The sequence below is a fragment of the Humulus lupulus genome, chromosome 1 (genome assembly GCF_963169125.1).
Source record: "Humulus lupulus chromosome 1, drHumLupu1.1, whole genome shotgun sequence".
Classification (NCBI taxonomy): domain Eukaryota; kingdom Viridiplantae; phylum Streptophyta; class Magnoliopsida; order Rosales; family Cannabaceae; genus Humulus; species Humulus lupulus.
The window spans coordinates 33,161,679-33,180,881 of record NC_084793.1 but is presented as its reverse complement, the minus strand read 5'-3'; the positions used below and the strand labels follow the sequence as shown (position 1 = coordinate 33,180,881).

General features: G+C 37.0%; 2 protein-coding genes across 2 annotated transcripts; both read left to right on the top strand.

Moving 5' to 3' along the window:
* The first annotated feature begins 357 nt into the window (after positions 1-357).
* LOC133812088 (homogentisate phytyltransferase 1, chloroplastic-like) lies at positions 358-2,408 on the top strand. The gene is made up of 7 exons (XM_062246261.1): positions 358-364; positions 732-1,030; positions 1,164-1,247; positions 1,331-1,405; positions 1,628-1,711; positions 1,820-1,909; positions 2,068-2,408. Exons 1-7 carry the CDS (start codon positions 358-360, stop codon positions 2,335-2,337), a joined length of 909 nt encoding a protein of 302 aa, XP_062102245.1. The 3' UTR covers positions 2,338-2,408.
* Positions 2,391-5,351, top strand: LOC133811944 (probable plastidic glucose transporter 2). Its single transcript, XM_062246250.1, has 9 exons — positions 2,391-2,478; positions 2,588-2,720; positions 3,361-3,460; positions 3,568-3,680; positions 3,762-3,855; positions 4,254-4,407; positions 4,613-4,756; positions 4,958-5,032; positions 5,129-5,351. The coding sequence occupies exons 1-9, from the start codon at positions 2,391-2,393 to the stop codon at positions 5,251-5,253; spliced, it is 1,026 nt and encodes a 341-aa protein (XP_062102234.1). The 3' UTR covers positions 5,254-5,351.
* Positions 5,352-19,203: the final 13,852 nt, after the last annotated feature.

Here is a 19,203-nt window from a genome sequence, read left to right as displayed (position 1 = left end):
GTGTTGTTTCTTTTTAAATCCCTGTTGTTCGTAAATTTTAAGTGCAACTCTCTAATTTTTTGTTCTAGTTTCATGTGATTAGAAAGGCTCTCTTATTAGTTTATCTTGTTTTTTAATTTTTGGTTCTAATTCAGTGGTTGAATCGTTTCACACACTTTTATGTTTTCTTTTTCTTGTATAACAGAAATCATATTTGTCTTTTTTTCTTAGGCCCTTTTTCTTGTAGGACCTTTATCGAATCACTTAAGTTTCTCCCTTCACACATCTTACTTAGCCAAAACGTTATAAAATTGGATGAGTTCCTCTGTTTACTGTTCATATATATTCTTTAATAAAGGGGTTGAAAAATGGTTGATGATGAAATGTAACTAATGGACAACCTTGCTACAATGTAAAAGGGGTCGTATAAACTTGCTTTATTGTAAGCTTTGTTGCTCTCTCTGATTATAGGGCATTGGCATTTGTGCTTGTGCTGCATCAACTGGTTTTCCAGTTGGTTAAAAACTTTGATTAGAATCATTAGATTTTTGACATAACCCACTGCTGGGACATAAGTTCAATGATGTTATTTTCTATAACCAGGTCAAATAAGGTCCTCTATTATCCTTGATTGAAAACATGAACTTTTTCCAAAAGGTTTTGCTTTTGATATATGTTTGTCTTTGGTTTTGAAAAAAAAGTTCTGTTCATGGGAATAATTAGTTAACAGTTTCCAATATGCTAATTGTGAGATTTTTTTTATGTCTTTTTTTCTTTTTTTGAGAATGCAGGTTCAAATGCGGCATACAATGTATCAAGGTTTATAGCTTGGAATGTGAGAGAAAAACATTGCTGTGCTGGGTTACAACCCAGTTCATTGAAGCATTGCATTGAAACATCTATATCCTACCAGAGACCAAATAAAAGATTCCTGGTTAATGCTGCTGATGGACAACCTCTTGAATCGGAGCCAAAAAATGTTTTGAACTCCGTTAAAGATTCCTTGGATGCTTTCTATAGGTTTTCTCGGCCACATACAGTCATAGGCACGGTAGGTTATTTAAATTTAGTGGGGCAGTCCCAGAATAGTCATTATATTAATCTCATTCATTTAAACTTCAATTTATTGATAATATTGTTTCCTATCAATTTTTGGAGACTCATCCTATTTTTTCTGGAAGCAGGCATTGAGCATAGTCTCAGTTTCCCTACTTGCAGTCGAGAAGCTTACAGACTTTTCACCATTATTTTTTGCTGGGATGTTGGAGGTGAAGCTTAAAATACTTTGAACTGCTTTTTTTTAATTCACACCATGAATTTCGTTCTTATGAATTTGATCTTTTCAATTGAGGCTGTTGCAGCTGCCTTCTTAATGAACATTTACATTGTTGGTTTGAATCAGTTGTATGATATTGATATAGACAAGGTAGCTCTTAGCTCTTACTGTCTTACATTCTCTTAATTTTGAATGAAGAAAATGCATATATTTTATTCTTACATTTGAGCATAAGGTCACTTCACCAGTTCTTAGTTCTTTGCCTTAATATTTTTTTCTTCTTCTAGAGAGACTATCTACAATTCTACATGGTTACATGGGATACATCAAGGATTGTCTAACTCTAGATATCTATGGCGTATTTCATCACAGGTTAACAAGCCATATCTTCCGTTGGCGTCAGGGGAATATTCAATTCAAACTGGTGTCATGATTGTCACATCCTTTTTTGTTCTGGTATGGGAATTAGCTTTCTGTATTAATGTATTGTGCAAAATATTGTCAACTTATTATTGTGTATTTGCAGCCTATAATATTCTGACTACCTATCACTTTATTTTTCAGAGTTTTGGCCTTGGATGGATTGTTGGGTCATGGCCATTATTTTGGGCCCTATTCATCAGTTTTGCATTGGGAACTGCTTATTCAATCAATGTGAGTTTGTCTAATCTCATAATTTTTCATATACAATGCCTTATCAGCGGATATTTTGAAATATATACTTAGTTTTATGTCACCTAATGACAAAAGGTTAAGGTGGAAACTTTACAGAATCTGTTTCTCACTTGGTAGCTTAACACCTTTCATGTCAGGTGCCCCTTTTGAGATGGAAGAGATCTGCTTTAGTTGCAGCAATGTGCATTCTCGCAGTTCGAGCAGTGATTGTTCAACTATCTTTTTTTCTTCACATGCAGGTTATGTTATATCTATTCCTCTTGTTGCAAGCCAAGTTGAACTTTGGATGTCTCTTTCTACTCATACTATGCATGATCCAAACATTCTTATTTCTTGTGCCCAAAGCTGATTGTCTTTTAATAAAAATAAGTTTTCATTATGCCATTTATTGTATGGATATAAACTAAAAATAACTAAATCATGCATGACATAGATATTAAGAATGTAAATGAAAAGGAACATGTATCATATAAATAGAAGGGGAGTAAATGAACCACTTGAAAGCATCTATGTTGACCTTGGTTTTAGTGGTAATACATTGGCAGAAGGTGAGATGCATTATTCATCCTCTTCGTTTCCCCCCGTTTGGGTGGGCTCTCCAACTTTTAATTTGAAGTCTGCTTCCTCTTCTATAACATTTTAATTTTTCATGTACAGGTCTGGTGGTGAGTACATGTCTGGGTGGAGCCTTTATTGGATCTTTGTTCAGTGGTTGGATTGTTGATGGACTTGGGCGTCGTAGGGCATTTCAGCTGTGTGCACTGCCTATGATTATTGGTGATGCTATGAGGTGATGTGAATCATGTAATTGTTCCATAAAGCAACTGCTATCAAAATCATTTCATTCTGATTGAGCACTTAACAAACATTATTCTTAAGACCATAGTGGTTTGAGATTGGCTTTGAGCTATTCCTGTACATTTCTGAAACTATTTCTTTATGATATATCATATATGTGCACTTGTTACTCTATGGTGGTGGGTACATTCCTTGATACTCCTACGATGTAGCTATGATATCCTCATTTTCTCCCTTCGTTTGTGGGAAGAAATGCAGTAGTTTTTTGCTTTTCATCTATAGGCTCACTGACTTTGTTTAAGATTTGACACACGACGTAGTGAACAATTTGACCAATCGGTCAATTTAGCCTATTACATTTAAAAAGGGGAAAATTCATTATTAATAAATTGATTTTGTATAATACACAGATTTTAGTTTGTCAAGTTTTGAGCTTTTTATATGTGTTTGCATCAATTAATTTCCTAGTGGCCTTTTCATATTTAAACACAAGTTTAGTTTATGTTTTTTTAAATAAATAAATAAATATAGAAGTGCTCTCAGTAGTTATATTGCTCTCTTTCATCCATTTCTTATAATTGATACTCTTCAGTTGAAGACTTCCATTCTAAAGATAAATCTTAATTTTTCAGTGCAACAAGCAAAACCCTTGCTGGCATGCTTTTAGGAAGGTTATTTGTTGGGACTGGTATGGGTTTGGGACCTCCTGTTGCTGCTCTCTATGTAACTGAGGTACGAGGACCATTAAATCTTTCTCGCAGGTGTTGGCGTGTGTTTTTCCACTATCTCAAAGGTGTAGTTTTATCTCATCCAATTTTTCCAATGTTTATCGTTGGCAGGTTTCACCTGCTTTTGTTAGGGGTACTTATGGAAGCTTAATCCAAATTGCTACATGCCTTGGGATCATGGGGGCTCTTTTAGTTGGAATCCCTGTCAAAGATATTGCTGGCTGGTAAGGATGAATTCCAGATCTTCCTATCTCTGGTTTTATATATTTAATTGTTTAAAAGTACATTATAGTTTATTTTCTCAGGTGGCGCGTTTGTTTTTGGGTATCTACAATTCCAGCTACAATAGTTGCTCTTACCATGATTTTCTGTGCGGAAAGTCCTTCTTGGCTGTACAAGGTTTGCATGCATTCATCTTTTGCACAGAAGATAACAGCTTTATGTTTGACTAGCAAAAAGAAGATGGTCTTTAGACTTTTTTTATTTTGTTTTTCTTTTCACGAGGAGAGTTAGTTCCATTTGGTTATGTATCCATTTCATCTCTTTTTTGAACAATGATAAATTTCCTGGGATTTTTCTCACTTTGGCTGAGACCTTCTCCTTTTCTCTATCGTATCTTTTTTCCTATTCTTAAACAGAACATACATGAAAGTGACTTATTTTTCTACTATGTAGACATAATACAGAAAACACATAAAATTAGTTAAAAAAATATGTGTTTTGCATAATCTGAAAATTATGTCAGCGACTCTATTGAAAACATCCTATAGCATTCTCACTATTATTTTATTTGATAGCAAGGAAAAGCTGCTAAAGCGGAAGTTGAATTTGAGAAGCTTTTTGGAGTAGCACATGTCAAAGTAGCAATGACAGAGCTGGCCAAGTTAGACAGAGGAGATGACATAGATTCTGTTAAGATTTCAGAATTGTTATCTGGTCCTCATTTTAGAGGTATAGATAAGATACTGTCTTGTATGATTGGTAATTTCATTTGTTTGTGAAATTTATAATTCTAAGCTTCCATTCATCTATTTTATATAAGAATATGTATCATTCTTTTCCTTGTTTTCAAAATTTGTAATGCTACACTTCCGTTCATCTGTTTTCTTTGTTCCTTCTTCGAAAGTTCTTTGTTATTCACGCATTCCTTTTGCAGTTGTTTTTATTGGGTCAACCCTATTTGCTTTACAACAACTATCTGGTATAAATGTTGTATTTTATTTCTCTTCGACTATTTTTAAGAAAGCGGGAGTACCATCAAGTCTTGCAAATGTCTTCATAGGGATTGTGAACTTAACAGGTATAATTTGTTTCTAGATACAAGGTTACATGTGTTGAATTATTTCAGTCCGTCTCATTACCATTCACTTTTATTCATTTATTCTTTTAAATTTCTGTTGAGAGTTTAGCTGTGGAATACAGTAGCCTTTAGTTGACTGACCTGGCCAGTAAGCAACTTATAGTTTTGTGCTGACCTGAAAACATTTATTTACAAGTATAGTTGCTGCTGTTGACAATTTGTGGTATCTAAAAGATGGAATACATACTGTAGTCTTGAAAAAACTTTCAGAAAATGGTAAGAGCTATGTGGGTTTTACAATTTTATTTTTGTATGATACTTCAAATCTGTAGACTTATCTCAGTTCTTGGTGGATCCTACTCCATTTTCTAGGATCTTGCAGGCAAAGGACATCAAGTGAATTAGATAGAGAGGTTAAGAACTTGAGGGTGGCATTTACTGACCTGTTTTTGAAGCATAACACTTTCAAAGAAACTGCAAAGCCATCGAGATATTGATGTAAAGAATGGAAGAATGTATTTCACTAATTTTTGTATACATTTCTTGTTTCATATTTAGTGATAAAGGAATCTGAATTGGACATAAATTATGTTGTAATATGATTTCTTAAGCTAAGACTAGTAGACTAAATATTGTAATTACATTTCAGTAATTAATAAAAATCTATTTATGTTACCTTATTTGGCTTCAACTTTCATATTTGTTTTCCTAGTTTTGTGTAAGTAAAAAAAGATTATGTTTCTCTAAGCTAATATAACACATGTGTTATACTAAAGTGTAGTATAACACAAATAGTGTGTTATACTAAAGTTTAGTATAACACAAAAAATGTGTTATACTAAAGTGTAGTATAACACAAAAAAAGTGTTATATTAAAGTGTAGTATAACACAAAAAAAGTGTTATATAATCGACTATAAATAACATGATTCAACACTTATCTATATATTAATATAACACAGAAATTGTGTTATCGTTGACAATACAATAACACATCTGTATAATACTGATAAAGTGTTATGTAAAGTACCCTGACTTGCGATAACATAGTCGGTCTTAACACATCAGAAAGTGTTATCGTATGTTTTGATAACACATTTTCGGTGTTATTAAAAGCATTTTTCTTGTAGTGACGTGTCCAAAGAGAGTTGGTTCATACGTATTAGAAATTGGACTCTTCGTATAAAACGATTAAGGAAGAAATACAAACAAACAAAATCAATCTTTCCTCTCAGCAAAAAAATCAATATGTTTTTCCACTGTGATATTTCTTTTTCTTTTTCTTTTTTTGAATGAAATGTGTGGTCTTTATTTTCTAGGATTGAAATCAGGCTTTCGAATTTTAAAAAACTAAGATTTATTTATTTCTTTTACTCATTTTTTGTATATAAATATATAAAAAAATAAAAATAAAAACTTCTATAATGTAAGTTGAATTGAAGAATAATTACATTTTATACAAATTTTTGCATTTTATTATAAAAATCACATCTAAAATTTTATTTACACCATATATCGAACATTCCATACCATTATTTGAAGTTTTTTCTTCTTTCTCTTTCCTCTTTTATTTCTCTCCCCTTCTCTCTCCGCGAACAGCCACAACAATCTAGCCACCATATGTCGTTGCTTTAACCACCACACGCGCCAGCCACCTAAGAAGAGCATTCGACGACGAGCTAGCCACTAAAATTTCACTGCCGAACAACACCCAGAACTACCGCATGCAACAGTCAAAATATTCGAAGACACGACTTTGACAACATATTCGACCAACCTTGGGCACTCTAATGCCTAAGTGTGACACAAATAGAACGAGCATTTCAAGATAAACAAAACCCAACTACCATTTCTCCTTATATCGTCGTCATTCTCCAGCAAGTTTGTGGGTCTATTCAGACCTTTAGAAGTATTATCCAATAGTACCAACACAATTTACTCTTCAAGAGAGTCATTTGGGTATATGACAAGCATATGTTTCTTTGTTATCACCATAAAAGATAACTGAAATTGTTATGCTTAAAAAGTAATATTTTAGTTACTTTTAAATTTGATTAAGCAAAAAGTAACTAAAATTCAAACTTATACACAATTCAAAACAAACCAGGTTCGTGAGTTACCAAAATGTGTTTTGTAATTTTACGTATTCTAAATAAGTCTCTTTTAAAAGAAAACTTTAATAAGATTCTAAAATATCTTATGAGGTATAACGTTTACTTCCCGACCTCTTGTCTCCCTCTCTTCTTTCTCTCAGAACCTTAGGATTATTTTAGGGTTTGTTTATCTCTCGATCAAGGCAGCCGCTAGACTTTGCCCAATCTGAGAGGAAGTGTGGTGATGCAGACTTGTAACCAGCAATCTGGAGGCATCCTTAGGCTGGGGCTTTCAATATGAAACTGATAGGACTGTTGCGCAAAGTGGTGATACATTGGAGATGTGTAGTGGCTCCTTGTTGCGATGGATTTGTGGCGGCTTGAGAGTGTTGGTTTTGTGATGGGGGGTTTGGAGGGGTTGGGCCATGCTTTTGTCAAGGCTAGTGTGTGTGGTGTCAACGCCTGGCAGTTTAGTGAGAGCTTAGCTTCTTTGACTCCATGGGAGGTGGTGTTGGTATTGATTGTGTAAATCATAGTGTGCAATGGAAGGGTGACAATGAAAAAAAAAATTAACCGATACCATATCCAAGATCACATATATACTTATACATTAAATCAAGATTCATAAACATAGAATCATACATCTCGTTATCAAGATTCATCGCTATCTTTTCGTAAATCAACAACGATCATCCAATCTAATGAGACAGCTTTGAGATACACACAAAGATTTTCCAAGTCAATCCTCAACACACAAAGACGTGTGTGGGCACATAGGATATAGATGACAAAATTTAGACTCTCTTGATGTACTCAACACATGAGATCAAGAAACGTTTGAAGAAGACAATAACGTAGTTTTTCGGGTTTTCTTAAAAATTGATAAGTCTATCACTTCTTTTTATGATATATAATTTAAAATTTTATAAACATGAAATTAATATAACAATTTAGACTCAGTCAAAGCTGATTAAGTTTTTAAAAATTTAAAATTATTTAATAAATATTTTTTTTTAAATTAAAATAATTATTTAATAAATAAATAATTCAAATTCTTAGCAATTAAAATTTGAATTGAACAAACTAGGCTATGACATGTGTCACACGCCAATCACTATGCAAGCACAGTGTTGGGTGTGTGACACACATGTGCCTCTCCAATTTTATCTCATTTATTTATTCAATTAATAAGACAATATATATGCATTAAAATAATATAATATTTCACAAATGCATAAATATCACTTAATTCAACATTAACTTTATCTTATAATACAAATAATTTATTATCATATAATAAAGAGTAAATATCATTTTGGACCATGTGTTGTGCAAAAGTTACTGATCGAATCCTCTATTTTGTTAAATGACAATTTAGACCCTGCGTTTTGCAAAATGGAACAAAATAATACTCTGAACCCAATTTTGGACAATTTTTTAAATATGGCCAAAATGCCCCTATATTTTATTAACTAATAAATTAATTAAATAATTAAAAATAAATATTAAATAAAAAATCTTATAAATTAATTTTAAAATAAAAATAATTAAAAAAACATAAATATTTTTAATTCAAAATATTTTTTTTAGAAAAAAACTAAAACTTATTCATATAAAAATTTAAAACAAAATTTTAACAATATTAATGTTAAAAGCAAAAACCAAGAGAAGATTAAAAAGCTAAATTAAAACTAATGTTATCCATAACCCTAAATCTATCATCATCATATTCTTCTTCTTTCCTTTGTAGGTGGCCGGCGGCAGCTTTATTTGGTTGAAGATGTTGGGAAAACTTATATAGGATCTTTATTTATTTTCATGTAGATCTAATATGAAACAAATTAATATGAGATAACCTAGAACATATTTCTAAAATTGAATTCAAAGAGAAACAAAGACAAGAATACTTACAGTATACGCAGCGGAATGAAAGAGTTCCTCCTTCAGTTTCTCTAACTCTTGTATCATTTTTGTCACAGAGTATTATCAAGAAAGTAAACTGTTCTTCTAATTTCTTCACAGTCTTCCAATGTATCCTTAGAATCACCTAGACTGGTGTGGGTAATTCTCAATACATGAGATAGATACAGAGAGAAGAAGAGAAAACAACAAAGAGGCTTAGAAAATGACTTGTGTTTAGAGAGAATCTAAAACCTATCAGAAAACCAATGATTAAACTTATCTGTCGTCTGAACTTATGAACTTGTGTTTTGACTTCTCTCTAAGCACTCCTTTTACAGACTCAATTAGGCGATTTAATTTTATTAAAAAATCAATAAAATAATAGCCAATATAAAGCCCTAGGTCGAAATTATCATGGGCTTTAGGCCCGTGAAATTTCTCATTTGATTATCTTACCATTGGACTTAAAATCAAGACCTGTATTATTTTCTATTGATTTAATTAATTAAATAATTATTTAAATCCTTTATCAAATTAATTATTTATAATTTGAACCGTCATTTAAATTTATTTATTAATTTAGATACCAATTTATCTTAATTAATAAAGCTGCCCTAATTTCTCTTTTCTTCTCAAAATTACATAACTCTGTGAAACTATCCAAAATTGACCTGATCAACTTTGATAATTCTAATTGATAATTAAATCAAGTAATTGAGACTATCAAGATGATTTTATCCAAGGTACAATAGGGACCATGGGCCTGTGAAATCAAGCTCCAATAAGTTATCATAAATCTAACAAATAAATTTACTAACTTATTAATTCCTCGTGACTCCACCATAGACTCGGAATTTCACTCTTGAATTCATAGAACGCTCTATAACAAATATAGATACGCTATTAATTATTCATTGTTACAACCATAATTGTCACTCAATCCTCTATAGACGGTCTACAATGAGATGGGACTAAAATACCGTTTTACCCCTCATTGTATTTTATCCTTAAAACACTTAGTTCCTTGTAAATGATATTTCAGTAAACTAATTTAATTACTAAAATGAGATCTCTATCATTTAACACCTTGAACCAAACTAAAAGGAAACCATCGTTTCACTTCTTCATCATAAGCTATAAATGTTCATAGCTATGATTAACACTTCCACTCAATTATACTACCGAGTTCCCAATATGTAAGTATGAGCTAGTCCGTAGGGTAAGCTAGTAATGAACAAGTCAAAGAACTCAAATAATACAATCAGTTAAAATACTAACCACTCATAATTGAGATTGAATTGACTTATGGTCAATTATATGATATGACTAGAATAGATAATAACGGTATGTTTACTTATCTTATCAACTGTCAATATCGGTCCAGTCCGATGTAACAAATACATCTGATCTTATCTACTTTGCTAATGTTTTGGAAAGAACATAACAATGTAATGTGTAAGTAGATCATATCGTAGATTGGCAAGTCAGTGTAAATCCTGTGCACTGACTAATCTTAGGACTAACTTATTTGAACATATAATCATATTTATATTCCATTGTGATTACGTCACTATAAATAAGATTATCTATATGCTCGGGGTTTAATAAAAGTTTATATTAAAAAAATAATCATGAAAATAAAACATGTGAGCAAAGTAATTGACCAAGTCAAAAAATAATTTACAAAGAATTTTGGTTTTAATTAAGGCATAAAACCCTAAGAGAAGAGGCAGGCACGAATCTGGAGCTTAGGGCGCAGGGGAGGCATAGGGACATGTGGTGGGTGATAGATTCGGGTTCTTCTTCTTCCATCTTGTTTTTGCAGGTACCTTATCATGAGATCCAAAGTCAAAGACAACTGCCTTAACGCCAGAGATCTGGGGGTTAAATCTACTGCCTTAATGTCGGAGATCTACCTCCACTCGACCTAGCCTATTGACGAGTGTCGTATACCATATCAAATTTAAATAGTTTTTTTTTTTTACTTACACCATCTACTTCAGTATAGCGGTAAATAAGGGTCAAACCCACGAGGACTATGATCAAATTATTATTCAAAATAATAACTAAAATGAAATTAGAAAGGGGTTTTATTTTTAATAGCTGAAAACATAAAATGAAATAAATATCAAAGAATAAATAACTAAGGATATAACGATATTAAAGAAATAGTCAAGAATTACTCTCCACCTTCAACAATCAATCTATCAACAATGACGAATAATATTTCATATTCCCAATTAAACTATTAACCCCGCAGATAACACTTAAGCAATCAATTATCCTAGTTTTCCTATTATACTTAATTAAAGTCAAGCGCTCTTAATTAACCATTTTTACCCAGCAATAAACTCATTAAGCATGCGATCTATTTAACCTAGTAAAAGCATTACACTTTGTGGAAATAGGTTAACGAGGCAACAAATTCATTAAGCATGCAATTCATTTAACCTAGGTTCTATTTTTTATCACAATCGAAATACTCGTCACAATACTCTAATTACAATTTATCACTCTACTTAGAATACTAAACTATTAGGTGAATAGAAATCCTAAGATGATAGTAGAACAATGAAAAACCATAATTAGTTGGCCACCTAACAAAATCTCACAAGATTCATAACATTCAATTACAAAATAGAAGCAATTTAATACAAGGGAATAAAATGAATAAAATTCATCAATGCATTTAAGATCTCATGTCTGGTGTTTTCAAAAAACCCTCAACTATAAAGAAAACTACTCCATAATCATATTCATATTCATATTCATATTCATAAACATAAATATTCAATTGAAATAAAAGAGTTTTGAGAAGAAAGAAAAACTAGATTGAAGATTATAGATGATAATGTCTTTTCTCTTCCTCTGCTGCTCTAGCCTCTAAAATTCGCAATCCAAAGTTGTATTCAAAGTTAACCCTATTCCCTTTTATAGTCCACCAAAAATTACATTTAAAAATTGAAATTTAAGGAAAATTCGATTCCCGACTGCGGCCACTAGAAAATGTATTTTCCAAAAAATCAGGCTCCGGCCGTGGCCTGGGACATTGTTGGCTGCAGCCACTACGTTCTGTCCACCAGGCCGCAACCGTAGCAATTTTTTCTGTTTTCTTATTTTATTCTAATGCAATGACTGAAAGTATTTTAAGCATAACTTCCTCGATATAACTTGGAATTGGACGATTCAAAAAATATGGAAAGCTAAGAAAAATATCTAAAACTTATATTTCTAGGTATATTTCCAAAAGAGTATTGGAAAATTATCAAAATCAAGTATGAAGTTTCGGACTTGTAATTCCGAGTTTAACCATTGCTTGTAAAACATCCAAAATTTATTCGTTTTCATCAAAATGTCTAGAAAATCATAAAAACACAAAATAAAATAATTAAACATATATAAATAAATAATCAAGTGCATAATCATAGAAGAATAATGAATTAAAAATAGACAAATTTGGTACTTATCAAATTCCCTCACACTTGACATTTGCTCGTCCTCGAGCAAACAAAATAAAAACTAAACACATAAGCAATGCTTTTGTCGAAAGCGTTAGTTGTCTCAAAAATTGATCAAACAAATATTTCATAAGAAAATTATACACAATCAAACTTACCAAAACACAAACATTCGAATCAATTTATACATTCCAAAGTATGTTTTAAAGTCTCTTGTATAGTAAATATTTTCATAAAAAGCATCCATTCCATAAAAATTAACCAATTTGTACGCCCTAAATATCTGCGCACTTCGGCGAGCTAAGAAAGGGCTTAACTCGGTCTGCCACGTGTCAACCGTCCACCCGGAGTTGTTTGCTACCATCCCCTAACTTAACCAGCCCGAGCTGGTTAATCATTTAGCTACTCCTTGGAGCCATTGTATCGGCATGATGAGAACTACGAGCTATCACCACATTAAGCTCGTAGTGCATTAGAGGCCTGACACCCCCGAATCCTTGTAAAGTCAACCCCGCAATATAAACGTGCATATCCAAGACGTCACGTGTCTATTCTATTCCTAAATTCTTGGACACGCAGTATAAACGTGCGTGGTCCGACATCCCACGCCTGATTTGGGCTATGCGGCCCATTATCCCTCCTTACCTATTGATTAGACCACACTTCACTGCAAGGTTTAGGAATTAATCAATAATGTCACATAAATGATTTGATGGATAAGGAGATCACGGGATGACCCCAGTACCTACCCAGATATCATCTTCCTATAAATACCAAGACCCTGGGTAGTGCAGGGGGTTGGGATATTTTTTATAAAGAAGCACTCTGTAAGAAATAGTCAAGAGATATCAATAATATTGACTGGTGGACTAGAGGGATTTTAACCTTCGAACCACCTAAAAAAAGGAGAGACCATCTTTCTATTGCTATTAGTTTCCCAAAATCTAGATTACAATTCTTTTCATATTACAGTTTACCAATTTGCACTGATCCATCCTACTTATTCGTATAATTACCTGTTGGCAAAAAACCGAAAAACCGCGTCAATAGTTTGGTGCTTTTGTTGAGAGGATTTAGATTGGTGCTATCACAAAGACCTGATCATGGTGGTTACTTGGTCAAGGCATGGTAACGAGGCGGATCAACATGATGGGCAGGAGGCCCACCATGCCGCCATATCCGATGAACCAAACCCTGAGGTCCAGCAGCAATCAGGAAAGCAGCCGATGGGCCAGGACGACACCGAGAGTTCAGCGCCCCAACCGCCAAATCTGAACCTGGGTAACCTGACGGCGATAGAAATGGAGAACGTACAGTTGAGGAGTCAGCTATCCAGAGCAAGTAAGCAAATTGAAGAAGTCTTGGCCCGACTACCCCCTTTTGCAACCGATGTTAACGTCGGAAAGAGGCAAAGTGGGACTCGTAAGTCCCGCAAAGATAGTCAGCCCAGACCCAGTCGATCGGTTAGAACCTTAACCCCGAGTTCTACACCTGTGTCACACCATATCCAGGAAGCTATGTTTGAGGAGTGTCTCAGGGCCAATCAGCAATTCAGCCGATCAGTCAGAACCTCATCTCCTAGTTCGGCTCCACCATCGGGTGTGCCCAGAAGGGCTTGAGGCAGCTCGCGGAGGAGGTCTGGGGAAAGCTCGCGCAAACAACTTGCTCGGGCCAGCCCTCCCATGCCGTGATCAGACCGCCGGGCGCAGGAAGCCGGAGACGGCAGGGTAGAACGACCGCGAGCTAGTTTAATCTGGCCAGACGGGACGAGGATCGCTTCACCAATTAGGCATCCCCCTTCGCCGATAAGATACCCATCTCCCCCTCAACCTGATCGAGATATTCCAGCGCACGGGAGCAGCAGAAGGAATCCTCCTCCCGCCGGTCCTTCCCATCGCCCACGAGCACGCAGGGAGATCCCGGATCCTCACCCCCAGCAGCAGGCTCCAAGCTTTTCCAACAGGAGCTACTAGACCGAGAGCCACCGAAGTGGCAGATCTGGCGGAGACTTGCGTAATCGCTTAAGTTCAGCGCAAATCCCTCAGGCCGCCTCGAGGGCCGACCTTCGAGATCGCCTCAACTCGCAGAGAGGGGATCCGACCAGAAATGAAAGTCATGCTCACCGAGAGTATGGTCATTCTGAAGTACATGACAGTGGGAATGTCTCGCCTAACCAAGCTCAAGCTTGGAGGGACAATAACCCGCCTAACGCGTACAATGGAACTAGAGCTGTCGAACAGCCCCAGAATAACCAAGGGATTAAGGACCAGACCCTAGAATGGCTAGCTCAGATGGAGGATCTAATGAAGAAACTCTTGTCAGAAAAGGAGAAGGACGAGTATGACTCGGGGGACGAACTCGAGCTTTTTGCCTCCAACATAGCAGCCACAACGTACTCGCCGAGTTTCCAAATCCCCACCTGTCTAAATTCGATGGAGACGGAGACCCGTCGGATCATTTGGGTATGTTCAATACCCTGATGATGGCCCATAATATCGGCCCCGAGCTGAGGTGCTTGATATTCCCTTCCACCTTAATCGGGCCAGCTAGGCAGTGGTTCAAGCAGTGTAAAAAGCATCCCATTAGCTAGTGGAATAATTTTTCTGTCGATTTCAAGAGGGCATTCCGAGCTTTTCAAGCTGCCCGTGTTAAAGCTGACACCCTGGGGAACGTGAAGCAACAGCCAGGGGAACCTTTAAAAGCTTACCTAAGCAGGTTCGCAAACGTCGCGGCTCGAGCCAGGGACGCGGACGATAGTTCTAAGTTTATGGCCTTGAGGACCGGAATCCTCGTTGGAGACGGGCTATGGAAAGAGATCCAGAGAAGAGGTGTCAACACCGTGGATGAATTCCTAAACAAGGCCCAGGAATGGATAAACCTGGAAGAGGCGCGAGCATCGGTCACAGGAACCAGCCAAACCCTTGATTAGCCCGTTGGAGCGGAAACGGATGTCGTGAAAATGACTCAAACCGTTGCCCACAATAACCAAGGGGGTAGAGGCAAGAGAAAGGGGAGCAGCGAGGGCAGCCACCTTGGTCCGAAGAAGAACAAGCCCACAGAAAAATTTAAGCTAGTCTACTTGGCTTATACCGAGCTCACAAACACTAGGGAGCACATTTTCCTAGCAAACTCTGCCTGCCTCCCCTGTAAGAAGCTGGAGCCTTTGAAACACCAGAAGGCTAAAAGGGACCCTTCCAAGTTCTGTCGATTCCACAACGACATTGGCCACAACACTGACGACTGTAGGCATTTGAAAGATGAGATCAAGACACTCATCAGAGTTGGACCTTTGGCTCAGTACGTGCGAAATCGGGTTCCTACTAGTCAACCAGCCCCGAAAGCTCTGTTAAACCAGCCCGGGCCCTGGATAAATCAGGATACCCCTCCTCCTGTAATAGAAGGAGAGATATCCACAATCTCCGGAGGCCCCCATCTGGCTGGCACGAGTAGAGGTGCCCAGAAGAGATATGTCAATGAGTTGAAGGCTCATAACGGAGTGGAATTCATCTCGGAGCAGCATCTACCCAAACAGCAGCGATTAGAGAGGCAACCAATCATTTTTACCGAGGAGGATGCTGGTCACGTCTAATTCCCCCATAACGATCCTCTAGTAATAACCGCCCAGCTCGCCAACCGAAAGGTTAGGAGGATACTAGTCGATAATGGGAGTTCGGTAAACCTACTGTTCTGATCTACGCTGGAGAAAATGGGATTGTCCGTAACCGAGCTGAAGGCCACCTCCATGATGCTGTATGGATTTTCCAGAGAAGGGTCGGCAGCAATAGGAACAATTGAGCTAGTAATAACCTTGGGAGAAGGACCCCGAACTGTCTCAAAGCTCCTCGAGTTCGTGGTTATCGATTGTCCCACCGCGTACAATGTTATTCTGGGCCGACCTACGTTGATGGCATTTGAGGCTATAACTTATATCCGTCATCTCGTAGTCAAATTCCCCTCCTCTACGGGGATATGCACGGTCCAAGGTGATCAGCTCGCTACCAAGGAATGCTATAGCATTTCCATGAAGGGAAAATCACAACCCGGGCAGCAGGCGATGACCATTTAGGGTGGAAGTGAGGAATCTCAGGAAGAAGGATATATTCCTGAGATAGAAAAACCTTAGGAAGCCAATGTGGAAGGTTTCACCTTGAATGATGATATCGACCCCAGGATAGGAGAAGATATATCAGAGCTCCAAGCCATCGAAGAACTCGAAGAGGTGAACATCGATCCGAGAGACCCCTCGAAGGTGGTGAAGCTCGGGAAAAACCTATGTAATAAGAGAAAGGTGGAGCTGCTAAGATTTCTGCAAGAGAATCTAGATGTGTTCGCCTGGTCTCATGAAGACATGATAGGGATCAGCCTAAGTGTCATCATGCACACCATCAAATTGGACAAAAACGTTCCTGCGAAGTCCCAGAAACAAAGGCGTCTGGGCACGACCCGAGCTGAGGCCTTAGAAGAGGAGGTAGCTCGACTCTTAAGGTGTGGTTTTATTCTTGAGGCAAAATATCCGATCTGGGTCGCCAATCCTGTTTTGGTCCCGAAGCCCAACGGGAAGTGGCAGACCTGCATCGACTTTTCTGATCTAAATAAAGCCTGCCCCAAAGATTGCTTCCCCTTACCGAGAATTGACCAAATGGTGGATGCCACTGTGGGGCACAAGCTCATGTCCTTTATGGATGCATACTCGGGCTTTAACCAGATCGCCATGAATCCTGCAGACCAGGAGCACACTAGCTTCATGACTCCAACTAACGTTTATTGTTACAAGGTCATGCTCTTCAGGCTGAAGAATGTAGGAGCTACATATCAGAGATTGGTCAACAAGATGTTTGCTAATCAGATCGGGAAAAACATGGAAGTGTATGTTGACGACATTTTGGTCAAGTCGAAAACTGCCGATAACCATGTGCCCGATCTGAAGGAATGTTTTAAGATTTTAAGATAGTACGATATGAGGCTGAATCCCCAAAAGTGTACCTTCGAGGTCGCATCAGGAAAATTTCTAGGTTTCATAGTCAACACCAGAGGAATAGAGGTGAACCCCGATAAAATCAGGTCGCTACTCAAAATGCCATCACCCCGGTCGCGAAAAGACGTCCAAAGTCTGACAGGAAGGGTGGAAGCCCTTAGTCGGTTCATTTCCAAATCAACCGACAAGTGTTAGCCATTCTATAACCTACTCCGGGGAAATAAAAAATTCGAGTGGACCGATGAGTGTGAGCATGTTTTCCTCGGCCTAAAAGCACATTTAGCTGAGTCGCCCGTGTTATCTAAGCCAACGGCAAGAGAGCCTCATTTTCTTTACCTAGCTATAACGGAAGATGCAGCCAGCACTATGCTGGTTCGTGAAGAAGGCCGATCTCAGAAGCCGATCTACTACATTAGCAAGAGGCTCCTCGAAGCCGAATCTAGATATCCAATGATGGAAAAGATGGCGTTCTGCCTTATCACGACCTCCAGAAAGCTCAGGCCATATTTCCAGTCCATTCAATCCACATCATAACCGATCAACCTTTAAGGCAGGTTTTGCAGAAACCTGAGGCGTCGGGACGTCTTTTGAAGTGGGCTATTGAGCTTAGCCAATTCAAGATACTATACGTGCCACAAAATGAGATCAAAAGCCAATCTTTGGCTGATTTTGTGGCAAAGTGCACGGGATTCCAAGAGGAACCAGTGGAAGAACCGGTATGTGCCTTGTGGACGGTTCGTCTAATGAGAATGGGTCTGGAGCTAGAGTCATTTTGATATCCCCAGAGGGACATCGTTTCCACTTCGCATTACAGTTCAGATTCGAAGCGTCCAACAATGAGGCCGAGTACGAAGCTTTATTGGCTGGGCTAAGGGTGGCCTGAGAGCTGAAGGCCAACTCAATCCAGTGCTATAGCGATTCACAACTCATGGTAAACCAGGTATCAAGAGAATACCAAGCGCGGGGAACCAAGATGGTGGCCTACCTGGCCAAGGTAAAGAAGGAGCTATCTGCATTTGAGTACAGCCTAGTTGAATAGATACCTCGGGAGCAAAACGCCAATGTTGATGCCTTAGTGAAGCTCACCACCTTCGGGGAGGCCGAAACCTTGGGCCTAGTACCGGTGGAATTCTTGGAAAGACCAAGCATAGAGGAAACCATGGGAGAGGTCGAGATGATCGATGCCAGGGCGACCTGGATGACTCCCATAATCGAGTACCTCACCACAAGAAAGTTACTTGAAGAGCGAAACGACGTGAGAAGGATACTTTACCAAGCTCCAAGGTATGCAATAGTAGACGGGACGTTGTACGGGCGTGGCCTTTTGTTGCGATAAATTTAATAATTGATTTTAAATACGCAAGTGCACGTAATCACACAAGTAATATAATGATAAGTAAATCGTCTACACAGGGATTGCAAATTAGAAAAAATAAGCAAAACAATTTCTAAACAAATTTAAGAAATTAAAAATCAAGTGGGTTGTTTAAAGGCTAAGAAAAATATTAAAATAGAATGGAAATACTGAAATTAAAAACTGAACTGAACAAGAAAATTGAGAGAAATATATGGATTGCAAAATGAACTTGAATTATTGAATTCCCCTATATTGTTCATCCTGAACAAATTGCGGACAGATTACTGTAGCAATATTCTAGCAAAACTCCCAGGATAACAAAAATTCATTCAAACACTCATAAAACTTTCCCAAATTTTATGACATTAATTCTTCTACCTAATTAAACATATTCCTATGCCAAATCAGATTTAAGAATGCAATTCAAAGTTTAATTCTCAAAAGTTACACAAGGTAAATAACATATCCCTATGTTATTTACTAACATAACCTAACCTAGATTATGACTTGTGTCATCCAAGTTTTTCCTATTACATTTAATCTTTCCAGCATTAAACAATTAAATAACTTGCCATTGCTGGCCAAACAAAAACAAGAAATTAAGATAAGCACACTTGAATGACCAAGGGAGATTTTACTAAAATAAAGTGCAAGAAATTGATA

Bases quoted from the DNA above. Each gene is read 5' to 3' on its own strand.
- LOC133812088 (XM_062246261.1), top strand. The intron at 1,031-1,163 runs GTAGGTTATTTA...TTCTGGAAGCAG, and splicing joins CACATACAGTCATAGGCACG to GCATTGAGCATAGTCTCAGT. The intron at 1,248-1,330 runs GTGAAGCTTAAA...TTTTCAATTGAG, and splicing joins TTTTTGCTGGGATGTTGGAG to GCTGTTGCAGCTGCCTTCTT.
- LOC133811944 (XM_062246250.1), top strand. From the start codon at position 2,391: ATGTATCATATAAATAGAAGGGGAGTAAATGAACCACTTGAAAGCATC. The intron at 2,721-3,360 runs GTGATGTGAATC...TTAATTTTTCAG, and splicing joins ATTATTGGTGATGCTATGAG to TGCAACAAGCAAAACCCTTG. The intron at 4,757-4,957 runs GTATAATTTGTT...TTACAAGTATAG, and splicing joins AGGGATTGTGAACTTAACAG to TTGCTGCTGTTGACAATTTG.